This window comes from Lissotriton helveticus, chromosome 9, assembly GCF_964261635.1.
Source record: "Lissotriton helveticus chromosome 9, aLisHel1.1, whole genome shotgun sequence".
NCBI classification, from domain to species: domain Eukaryota; kingdom Metazoa; phylum Chordata; class Amphibia; order Caudata; family Salamandridae; genus Lissotriton; species Lissotriton helveticus.
In genome coordinates, this window is record NC_136070.1 from 326,915,377 (window position 1) to 326,928,368 (window position 12,992).

General features: G+C 41.3%; 1 protein-coding gene across 2 annotated transcripts in view; it reads left to right on the forward strand.

Moving 5' to 3' along the window:
• Positions 1-9,212, forward strand: part of SPATA7 (spermatogenesis associated 7) — a 504,965-nt gene extending 495,753 nt beyond the window's left edge. For both annotated transcript variants that reach the window (XM_078660014.1, XM_078660015.1), the window contains 2 exons: positions 3,716-3,773; positions 4,608-9,212. In XM_078660014.1, coding sequence (XP_078516140.1) covers positions 3,716-3,773; positions 4,608-5,315 — 766 coding nt within the window. In that variant the 3' untranslated portion in view covers positions 5,316-9,212. The remainder of the gene's footprint in view (positions 1-3,715; positions 3,774-4,607) is intronic.
• The last annotated feature ends 3,780 nt before the right edge of the window (positions 9,213-12,992 follow it).

Sequence of the window (12,992 nt, forward strand, 5' to 3'; positions counted from 1 at the left end):
TGCAGCAGTTGAGCAGGATTCTGCAACCTGGGCTTTACAGACTCCACCTTCATGCTGGTAGACTGAGCAGCTACAGCTGGACACCTTTGACCTTCCTCCAGAGGTGGGTGTTGTTATTTTGGCAGCCAGGGTCCCTCGACAAAAACTCTATATGCCTGTTGTTGGGACAAATTTGTGACTTGGTGTGGCAGATAGAAACTCCTTCCTGACCAAGTTATCCCAACGTTTTGTATTTTGGCCCTAGCTTGGTAAGCCCTTGATGTGGGCATTGTTAAAGTGTAGCTTTTGGCTCTTTCAGTTATTTTCCAGTTGCTGGATCAGCCCTCTTTGTTTAAGTATACAGTGTTTATGTGATTTTTGAAAGGGTTACATTTGTTTCCTCCCTCGCCCTTCATTATGTCATAGTTGGACCTTAACTTGGTCCTCAGTTTTCTGATGTGCACACATTTGAGCCACTTTTACAGCTTTTCCTAACGAATCCTGACATTGAAGACAGTGTTCCTCATAGCCATAACATTTGCGTTGTGTGTGAGTGAACCTCAGGCTCTCTGTGTTCTCTGCTATACATAATTTCTTTCTCAGACAAACTGGTTTTGCACATAAGGATATCTTTCTTACCTAAGGTTGTGACGCTGTTCCACATGGCTCAAAACATCACCTTGCCAGGGTTCTGTGCTGAGCCTCACCATCTAAGGAGGAAGAGAAACTCCATCACTGGGACCCCAAGAGAGCACTGAGCTTCAACATAGATCAGTCCAAATAAAACTGGGTGGCCGATCAGCTGTTTGTGGAGTTTGCTGGATTGAAAAAATACAAGGCTGTACAGAAAAGCCCCCTCACTCTGAATTGTGCTCTGAATTATGATCTGCTCTGCACTGGCTAAAAAGACAGCCTCCGGAAGTTCTCTGTGCTCATTCTACCAGGGCCAGTTGCTACCACTGCGTTAGCATGCGGTGTCTCTGCCAGACAGCTACGTGGGCGTCCCTCCATACGTTCACAAAGCGCTACTGTCTGGACAGTTAGGATCTCAGAGCAGGCTTCTTTGCCCACATGGTCCTGCAGGCCTTTCTAATGTGAATACACTCGTAGATCCACCTCTGAATAGGTACTGTTTTGGTATCTATTTGAAAAGTGAGTAACCTGTGGCTAGAAGCCTCTATTAGAAGAACAAGTTACTTATCTTCGGTAACGCTCTTTCAGATAGAGAAACTATTTTGCTGCAGATTCCTCACCAAGCCTCCCACCCTCCCCATTCTATGATCAGGCTTCATCCGTTAATAAGATCCCAAGTCTAGAAATCTGTACAGTGGTCACACCAATTAGCTTTTTGGGCTCTGCATCTGGAGGTGTGGACAGTCTTAGAAACCACTGTGTGGGAGTGGTGCCTTTATAGGCCCTGCATGTAAGTCCCAGAGTGAAACAGTGTCAGTAGGGAGCCACACACAGAGGTAACGCTGAACAGTTTGAGGATAGTCTGACTCCTGAGAATATTCAGAAGGTGAATAACCTGTGGCTATAAAGAGTCTCTACCAGAAAGAGTGTTACCATAAGGTAAGTAACTTGTTCAACCTCTAGTACTGTATGCATGGCCATTGTTTCATGTAAAGAGCTCTGCTTGATACATGCTGAGGCTTGTGGTATTTAAACACTGTTATAAATAATAAACTACACATGGAAAGTGAACTCTAGTAATATATCGAACATGGAAACTTGAACCATGACACTATCAAGAACAATATAGGTGCACACGAAAGGTAAACCTCTCAAACTATGGGCCTGATTTAGATCTTAGTGGGGCTACCGTCGTACATCTGCAGGAGCGGCGGTTCCAAGAACTCCGTTGAGCCTATGGCTTTCTGTCCGCCTTATTTAGATGTAGCATCAGAAAGACTGTTTCCCACCATGTCTGCGGTCTTCTCTGCCTGCTAACAGTATCCTGCGTCAGGCCAGTGGATTTGCGCCTAGCCAATTTAGATGTCCCTTTTGTCCTGGCACTGTCCTTGTGGCGGATCCTGACGGAGTGAGCCCCTGGTGTTGTGGAGACCGGTAAGTACTACTCATTATAGCCCCACACTACACATATATGTTTTGAATGGGTCAAAATGTTTATGTAGGTTATGTGTAATGCCATTTTTTCACAAATATGCTTAGTACACCAACACACTCTATTGAATGTACACCCATAGGCACCACAAGCAGAAGACCCACAAACCACCCAAAAACTTCAATACAGGTGTGTACATTTTACCCTGATAAGTTGTAAGATGAACACTTAAGCATGACACATGAAAAAATTGCATGTTAGAGCAATGTAAAAATATATGAAGCAAACACAAATGTTAACGCACAATTCATAGTGAGACAAGTGACACAGAAGCCTACCTTAGATTCCAGCAACAACGGGGTTGCTTAGCGTCGTGGGTAAGAATCAGCAGTACAGGAAGGACCTGAACAGTGGGGTACAAGTGGGAAACCGAAAAAAGTACGTTTTCACCTCTTTGATTCCCCAACAGTTTGTGCCTTTCCATTGAGGTAACTTTGTCCCCGCCACAGTTGCCTCAATGGAAAGGCACATCGTAATAGGCACAGTAGTAATGTTGGCAGGACTCCCTCCAACAGCCACTTTTACCTATGATGCCATCAACACAGGAAGATTCTGGTGGAGAAGGCTGGACTCCTACGGTCTTTCCTCCATAGACCCCCAAACATCTAAATACAGTGGGTGGACCACAAAGGCGACGGCCTGGAAAACTGTCAGAAAAGCAATGTCAAGAAGAGATCCGTCAACAACTAAATCAGGCCCTATATATTTGTGAAGATTCTTCAAATTATGGAGACTATACCTCCCATTCCATCTAGACAAGCCACTTCCTAAGTCATGTGTATCTCATAGGTGGTGAGTTCTCTATCCAAGGTCCACATGCCTGCCAAATTGTACTCAAGGAAAATACCTCCAAACTGATACCAGTCCTTCCAAATCTAACACTTCTGTGGCATTTCCAGACTCATAGTAGTCCAGCCCCTTCCTCCACCCCTCCATTGAGGCTCTTGATCATTCCATGCTTTAGCAGTGTCACCTTTGCCCACCAGAAGACCCAGGCACAACTAGGCCATTTTTTATCTGTTACTGTCTATATCGACCATGATGTGTCAGTGTCATTTTGGGGTCTATAGGAAGCCTCCAACCTAGAACCACCCAGTCCCCGTGCAAGTAAGCACTACTTTCCAAAAGGGGACTATCTTCTTACAGTTCCAAACAGTGTACATTAAGTCACCACACTGTGACAAGAATCTCAAACAAAGCAATAGTTATCACCCCCTGCTTCAGTTGCTGTATGGAATGATATGTTGAAAATAACAATATATTATTCAATAGTGCCACTAATGTATTGGCAAGGCATGGTAAAGAACTTGTGCTTCTGAATCCGGTCACTACACAGCATATATATTTACAAATGCTATTGAATCTTTTTAGTGGTGAGTATCCTGTTTTTGTTGATTGGCAGATGTTTCATTGCTTCCTTTGCATGGGGAGAATGTCCCAGACATATGAAAGAAGGTGGAATCTGATGGGGTCTGAGTAAATATGTTAGTACTAAGAGTAACATTCTTCTTGGTTCCTGACCTTACAATGAAAATTAATGTTGTAGTTGATGTCCAAGCTATATACTGGTCTAACTTGCAATGTTTGTGTTTTCTCATAACTTCTTCTTAGGGTTTTGGAAAGAGTGTTTGAGCGCCACGTGGAACAAAATCGCCATCGCTTAGATGAGGTAAGCCCTTCCTTCTTTGACAATTGTTTAAAAACTCCATGTTATTGTCTAGTTGGACATATGCAATACGACGCCAGGATGTCTTGGTGATCTGAATGCTCTCCACTGAGAAGTGTGGCGTTCTCAAGGTCATTAGATCAGGATCTGGCAGACTCAACCTTCCATCCTTCCAAGGTCGTTACATTGAGTAACATCAATTGAGTCAGAGTCAGATCTCTTTTTTACACTATCTAGAAATTGCACAACTGTGGTTTGATGCGCCATTTAAAAAATGCTATTAGTAATATTGTTACCAGGCTGTTCTTTTGAAAAGGTGGCAGTTTTACTGAGTGCAATAAAACAAACCTGGCAAGTATATCAAGGAATTTATGGCGGAGTATACACATCAAAATACATTTTATTTCTGTCTTAAGCACAAGATTGTTAGCACTGTAAGACAGTATTAACTTATTAATAGTGTGTGCCTTACTGTGTATTTGCCACCATAAGAGGATCCTATTTCTAGAGTCTCACTGGGTAGAATTTGCACACTACACAAATACTATGTTGATAATTGTTTCCACTCGTGCGTCAGCTGTGTCAATTACCAATGTATTTCTAATTATGCATTTGCATCATAAAGCGGCATAAGGGGTAAGTCAGGGAGAGATACCAGTAAAGTTTTCTACGGAATGATGACCTTAGTTAATTGCTCGTTCTTTTTCAATATTACATATTGGTCGAAAGAAATGACCATAGGTGAAATATTGAAGAGTGCACTTTGTATGCAAGAATCCAATGTGACCTTCAACATGGTTTTCTGCTACATATCCTTGTCTTTTTTTTTTTCAACAGGGGAAAATGCACCACCTCTTGGACATCCTCCGATCGGACCTGGGTTATAAAAGGGAGAGCCCTGAAGATCTCAACAGCAGTAAAAATCCTAGTTTCTTACTCAGGAAGACCCCAAGATCTAAATTGACGCTGGATACAGAGATGTTAGACAAAGGCACTGAGAGGTATAATTATCTGAGAAAGGAAAGTTTGTCACCACCTGTGCAGCTACAAATGGAAAGGCTTTTAGAGAAGGAAATTGCACAACCAGCAAATGGAGAACATATCCTGAATGATTTTCTAACGGAAGAGCTGAGACAACCTAAGAATTTGGGTATGAACCAGGACACAGATCCACTCTCCTCAGATCATGATGCTGAACTGTCATTGACTCCTGACCTAAATCCCCTCCCATTAGATAAGGATCCCGTTCAAGATTTCCCAGAAAAGGATGTGAATTCCAAACCACTGGATCAGAATGTGAATCCACTCTCATCACACCAGGAAGAACGGGCAGATGTTTTGCACACTCCAGAACCATTGTTGAACAATTCTGACTCTTGCTGTGTTCTTCAAAGGCAGTCAAAAGAAATAGAAAAGCTTGAAAGATATTTTGCACGTTCTATCGCAGTTTCTGTTGAGAATAGTGTGTCTTCATTTCATCCTGGAGCTGACCCCAGTGGAGCAGGTGATGTGCAAAATGAAAAAAATGATGTTTTTTTCCAATAAAATCCATATAGGTTGGTAATACAAGAACATTACATACACAATGGTTACTTGTGGTGTACTGTCCAACTTGCCTAGGCATGGAAAGAAGAAAAAAGTGTTGATGAGGATGTCATTAAATTATCAATTAAAAATGATGACTGAGAAAATAGTTTGTGTACTATCTAGTCAAACAAAGCTGTATAGATAGAAGAGTAGATGGGAGGGAACCCGGAACAGTTACAGAATAATTTGGATCATAAAATGAAGACATTTATTATGTATAATTTTAAATGTGATACTTCCAGAGCAAGTTTTTTAAAATTCCATGGGTACGTTTAAACTTGGATGTCAAGTGAACATCCTGAAAGTCCAAACACATGTCAAGTTAACCACACAGTATATACCTTATTTCCGTATAGGTTTATATTGATATCCTGAAGTCCGTGCATAAATTCCACTGTCCCGACTAACAACACTTATCATAATTTGCCGAAACTGCTCAGAGTCAATTAACATACACATTGTTTGCGTTTCCTTTTCAGACCTGTACTGTGTATAGGATCTTGGCAAGATCTTAGCACTTTTCCTAAATTCATGAAAACATGTTGAACCATATCAGGAGTCGAAAAATCCACTCTCCCGCTCGCATTTGCAAGGCTGATTTAATTATGACAGCTATATTTTGGTTCTACTCGCCCTTTCTAGCTAGTAGGAAGACAAACTGACTTTTGACCTCTGTCTCTGAAAGCAGAGCAAATGTGACAAGATAGCAAGATTTAAAGGCATCTTTATTGCTCACAAAGTGAATGAGTGATAAAAAATGCATTTAAATCTTGTTAACTTGTCACATTTGCTCGGCTTTCAGAGACAGAGGTTAAGTGCATTACACTTAGGTCGAGTAGATTTTTTAAAGTTACTATGATTTTTCGAGCCCGCATATTAATGTTCTTTTGCCTAAGAGCAAGTGGGTATTTTCTTAAAAGAAAGATGAAAGTAATATGTGTAGTTGAAAAGCATCCTTGCAATAATTCACATTGGTCAGTGCTTTGTATGGGTATGGAGCTTAAAACACGCAGTTTCATCTGGTAGTATACATCATCCCATACAAATCAAGGTCTATTCAGAACATTAGTAATAGGGTGACTGCAGATTAGGGACCAATCATTTGTTATGTTTTGCAATAATTTTCGTACCGTGGAGATGATTAGTTAAAGGGTGAGTATTTTGATAGACCATCCTCATCCATAATGTTACTTGTTGATGTCACATGAACGTTTACTGAGGTCTGTCAAGATTCTGAATAATGAACTGGCTGTGAAAAGAATACTCAAACATCTGGTCAAGTACAGAGGCACAGTTGTGTAATAGCTTGCTTCTAAGCACAAGAGACCAATAATGCCACATGTAGGATCCGCTTTAGTGAGTAGACAAGGCTTTTTCTTCCTGTATCAATGGCTAATGAGAACAGTTCAATTCCAAGTCATTTAAAGATAGAGGGACATTGTTGGTGTCCGATTTGATAGATGTTGAATAGTATTGTGGATAATATTGATCCCTGAGGTACTCCACAGGATGTAGAGGTAAAACCAGATTAACAGAGTGGGGGAACTATGGACCGAGTGTGAGAAGTAAGAAACTATTCAAACCAGATCAAAAAGTGCCACTACTTTTTAGGCCGGAAAAGAAGATTATAAAATCAGTTGTATCAAACACAGCAAATAAATCAAGTAAGAGTAGGGCTTTATTGTCTTCTTTGTTAATACGTCTGAAATCATCTAAAATATAGTGACCAACTCAGTGCTATATACTACTCTAACTCCAGTTTATCCTGGATGGAGCAGATTATATATATCAGTGAAAGGCTGGAATTGGTTGAAAACCAACTTTTCAAGAACTTTTGTGAGAAATAGCAGGAGATAAACGGTGCTGAAATATTTAGGTTTGGAAGACAAAAGAAAGGGTTTATTTAGGAACGGTTTTGTAATGGCTGCTTTCCAGTTATCTGGGACCTCGCAAGGGAGTAAAACGTATTTTGATATCATCTGCATGTAAAGGAGCAAATGATGTCATGGTATGGGCAGGCCATAGGTCCAGAGAGGAGCTGGAAGTTTTGGAGCTAGAAATCACCTGCATACTTTTTTAGATTGATTCCTCTAAAAAAAAAAAAAACCTGCTGGATATAGCTACATTGGTCGTTCCTGCTGTGTGAATGAGGTGGATCATCAACAGTAGTTTTGGCATGAATAAGACGATCCTTGTCTGTTGTGTTCCTAATATCTCTAAATAATATTAAACAAGGTGTCTCAGATTAGTAGAGAGCTCAGAAACTGGACTTTTTTAACCAGTGCCAGTATAGTCGGTAAACTGTATCTGCCACTCAACACAGCACACCTTGAGCACAAATGTTGTACAAGGGCAGGTGTGTGTACAAAACAACATTTGCACATTTTGTATACACACATCCTAAGGCGACGGTCTGACCGCTGTTATAGATGTTGTGGGACCGACAGCACGTTGGTGTCAGTCCAACCGACATCGTAACCGGCCCCTTCGTTTAGATGAGCTAATCCTCAACTTCCTTTGCTTCAAGTTGTCATCAAGAGCATCTAGCTGTTTCTAGAGACTACGAGGGATTGCAAAAATAATGCATGACACCTGTTTTATATTAGGAGGATGTGACCCCTCTGTGGTACATATGTGATAAACATTTTAATTAAGATAGGCACCTGCATACTGCTCTGCTTCCCCATTGACCATTTTCATTTGTTGCACGACTGATTCTACCTCATTTCCTTTTAGCTCAACAGATGTGTTCCAGTACAACAACAAAAAATTATCAATGCAACATTAACCCCCATGGCCTTTAATTTTGACCATTGGAGGCATCTATTCAACCATTTAAAAGCTGGGCGCATATCTGTGTAGGCTCAAAACAAGTATTGGTTACACAGTTTACCATGTTTAATTGCTAAAACAGCAATCCATTGTCCTCGGTCTTTCCCAAGACCTGGTTTGACAACTGTTAGCCATTTTCTCTTTGTTGGTAGTTACAGAGATCCTCTATTCCCTTTTTTTATGCATTTCTGTGTACGCATCCCCACTCTACCACGCTCTGGAGCCTGTTGGCTACCCAAAGATTTCACTTTTTTTTTAACTTTCTACCAGAGGCAGGGCAATCAATGGTCCATAGAGCATTTGTGTTCTTTCTTACACCTTAAGCAATCCTTTGCCGGAGGCGTGCATGATTTTATTTTAATGGATTGATGTATCTTCCTTCTAGCATCTTTTTGATGTTCAAATCCCCCCACACCCCAGAACCTAGTATGATTTGAAATAGTAAACAAAAAAAATTCTGAAACGAGTTAGTTTTATATTTGTGTTCTACCTTTAAAATAATTTTTTTTTTTTTTTTTTTACCATTTATCATATGAAATGTAGCAATGTTTATGTAGTACTGCCACTTTCAAACTGAGTAAAATAACTTGTGAGTCTAACCAAGAAGCGAGTGGAGTAATACAGATTGAAGCTGAGTGTTAGGTCTTGGGCATTGACAGTTTGTATGTTGTATGTTTTATCTCGAAATCAATGACATTTATGCACTGGATATAAAACAGATTAGTAAAGCACTTGTCCATATGTAGCCTAAAAGATATTGAGACAGTTTAAGGATGCAATGGGCAGTCAGCCAAAGAGGCAGTGTCAGTGATTTTGACAATATACACAAGTGCGCTCTTCAGTTAAAGTGTTTTTGGAGAAAAAGGTGCCCAATTATTTCAAAGGCTTAGTGCTAACTCCTGGGTAAATATATCACTTAAGCTGCTAATTTGTTAACATATGTGAATCGCTCAGATCCAGAAGGTCAGTCACGTGCTAAAGGTTTACTCAGGTTCTAAATGCAATAAAACTTTAATTTCTTAACTTGGAGTGGTTTCTTTAATGAGTGTAAACTCTTTATTTTACAATGTTAGTTTTATGATGTTGGTATTTGGTATGCTTCGCTCTGCAGCTCCTAATGCAGCCAAGCTGAGGACTTTTTTCAAAGAAAACATATTTGTTTAAATATGCATTCGGTCTTGTTGCATTTGTTTTGAAGGCTTACTTTAGGTAATGCTCTATTGCCATGTGATCAGAACCAGATGCTGAGGGCTTGTGCAGGAGAGAAGTGTGCAGTAAGTGATGGTAGTAATAGGTTTCTTGGTAGAATCTATAGGACACAGAAGATCAGCAAATTGGATAAAAAACATATCTGTGTTTCATACGACTGACAATCTTGTCCAGGTCACTGCTACTTTAAGCTTTGTCAAATACTGAGCTATTGATCAACCAATTGGAGGCTTTATCTGCCCCACTGTTTAGAGTAGCCATTATATGGATAATGCTTGCATTTATTGTGATACCTGATTTGTGTCTAATTGCAATGATGTGATGCTTGTTTATTTCACACAGCAGACTTTTTTAATTACTAATATGGGGGAGGATGCAGGAGTCAAACTCCAATTTGAATTTTAGAAAAAAAATGTAGACGTTTGCATGTCAGCAATGTTCAAAATTAGAAGGGTATGGGAGAACAAAAGAAAGTAAATTGTAAAGTAAGAATGATCTGGAATTTCCTGTAAACAAAAGATTGTGAATTGGTGTTTTCTTCATCTCTCTGGTGTTCCGTATACTGCAGATTTGGTCACCTTATGGCCAAGATTGTACATTGGTGCTATTTGGCAATACTACTCTGTGACTGTATCAGACAATGCCCCACACCACCACCCAAAAAATGTCTATATATTCTTGAAAAAGATATTATAGAATTAATGAAAGTTGAAAATAATTTTAGCAAAACTAGCCTTGTAGTTGGAGTTTTTAATTTGTGGTCTTATCAGAGCAAAAACATTTAAATCCGCTATTTTATCATGCACTCAGAGGCCATGAGCTACAAATAAATGATAACATTAATGACTAATGAAGTAGCCCATATTCTAGATTTATAAATTTGCGAGGGTGCTCTGCACATAAGGAACGTATGAGTGGCAACATGGGGATCTGAACACTGTTTCGCAGACCATCAAGGCCAAACTGTCCAGGGAAACTTGTAAGCATATCAGGCTCATGAAGTCATGGTCTTCTTGACCAGTCAGCAGCAAGTCTAATGGTGACCAGCAAGACCAGGCTGTAAAAAAGACCCTCTAGACTTAGGAGGAGAGAGTCAAACTGAGGAATGAGACCAGGATCATTTGTAGCTAACTCCAGAGGATGTAGGAACCAGGCGAAGGTAGGTCAGTCTCTGCAACAGGACGAGACTGTAGGTAAACTGTCTCATGAATAGAATCACCATCCGGTGAAAGGCAGACAACTCTCTGTTCCTGTAAAAGGCGCCTGTGGCCCAGACCTGTGGGTTCACACACTAGCTCAGAAAGACAGGAAGATAGCAATTCAGGAACTCCTCAAAGACGCCCAAGTCCGGAATTCCCCAGAGATCAAAGACATCCTAAATAAAATGAAGGATCCATTCTCCAATATCTTGAGACCCAAAGGTGGCAGAAGTGCCAATCTGCATTGTACTCTGTGGTGATGATGATGATGTGAAAACAGTGCTTCCAGAAGTCTCTGACAAAAGCTGTATGGATTATTGATCTTTGCCCCCATGCCTGTTCACAGGATGAATTGCAGGTAAATTGCCCATCCTTAGAAATGTACTGCAATTAGCCTTGTTTCTGGCCCAACTCTGACTGGCAAGGGTGCAAACAATAACCTCCAGAGTATTAATTTGTAGTTATTGTTGAATTAACTACCATGTGCATTCTGTGAATAAACCATTTGGGTTAGCTTCTCAGACTAACCAGTGGGTATCTGACATTACCATTGCAGCACCTAATGTTTGATTATAACTAGGGAAGCAGAGAACAGGATCCTTGCCCAGCAAGATATGGTCTGACTAGGACAGGCTCAAATTAAGATGGTCTAAATTCCATTTAAAAAAACCAAATTATTTTTATTGATAATACAACAAGGCATTTGGCAGTAATTACATCAGAGCAATCAAGGGCAGCCGCAGTAAACCCAGTGCATGGGCTCATAGTACTACTGTTTGTCCACATTCCTTCATCTGTTCCCAGTAGGCCCCTCTTCGAGTATATCATATCTCAGATTTGTAGAGACACTTGGCCTCGCGGAGGGGGCCCAGGCACAGACTTCCCCGAAAGACTTTCCATTTGCCCCAGATCTGTTCCCATTTCTTGGGACAACGCCTGCTTTCATATACAACTTCCTCAGCCACCATACTGAGTCCATATCTTTTTCCCAGTCTCGGAGAGTTGGTGCGGTGGACGCTGCACACAAACGAGCGATATTATGTTTGGCCATCGTTATTCCCAAGGTCACCCAAGCCTAGTTAGATCAGTATCTTCCCATATGTTTAAAAGACACCACTTAGGCAATGGCACCAGCTCAACCCCCTGACACCTCACTCATGCATGATGTTATTGCCTCCCAGAAACCTCCCACCACTGGGCATTCCCATAATATGTCATAGAATGGACCCTCCCGCCACCCTGTCTTCGACGACCAGAGTCCAATACCCTGTCCATCTTGATTAGGGTATAGCCCAAGAAATTGGATCTATGCAGAGTCCTGAGCTGCAGTAGTCTGAACCTTGCTGATATTGCCACCTCCTTGTGGAAGGCAAGCGCCCCCGGACAATCCTTGTCTGCTAGCTCCCCCAAGTCTGCATGCCACTGTTCTTGGAGACAAGGAAGAGGGTCCAGGAAGTTGTTAATGAGCTTTTAATAGGTCATGGAGATTGCGCTGTGGCCCATATGTTCAGTTTGGTGCCTGTCCTCCAGCGGGGAAGATTCCAGGAGCTCTTGGGATAGCCGCCAGGAGAGCGTCTCTAATTTGCAGGTATCTAAATGTTTTGGTAACTGCCAGACCTAGTCTTGCTGCAACGTGATGAAAGGAATCCCCCCCCCCCGGACTACAGGTCACTCACTCTGGGGACACCTATGGTGTCCCACTTGTCGAAGCCGAGACATCTGCTCAGCATGCCCAGCTTCTCCATAGCGGGATTGCTTGTGGTACCTTATTTTGCCACCCCATCTATCTATGCACCGCGTGACAAATCTGAACTGTGTATTTCGTTGGTCCCGCAAGATGGATGTGTCTAGGATCAGTATCCCTTGCATATCCTACCAGGTGCAGGACATACCAATCCATTCGATATGGAGATTCTTCTGCCTTTCGGTGTTCCCATTGATTAATAGCCACCTGTTGTGCAGCCCAGTAATTATTTCCGGACGTCAGGCAGCGCTATCCCACTGTCTTACCTCCCCGTATCAATTTCTCTTTGGCTATCCACTGGAGTTTCCCATCCCACAGTAGAGCTCTAAGCTCACCTTCTACTGCCCTAAAATAGGGCTGTGGGACCAGGTGTGTATTCCTTTTTTTTGGGGGGGGAATATTTGTATTTGTCAACAAGACGGCACAAACAACAACAACAAAAATACAGAGCTACTCATTAATCACTTTCTCTAATAACATCAATCCTAGTTAATGTATCATATACATTAAAATATAAGCCCCCATATAGACTTTAATCAGAGATTGACGCCCCTCACATTTGCCAAAGCATATTCAGTTGCGTAGATTTCCTTAATCAACATCCACCAATCACTTATAAGTGGAGGGTTCGGACTGATCCAAACTCGAGCA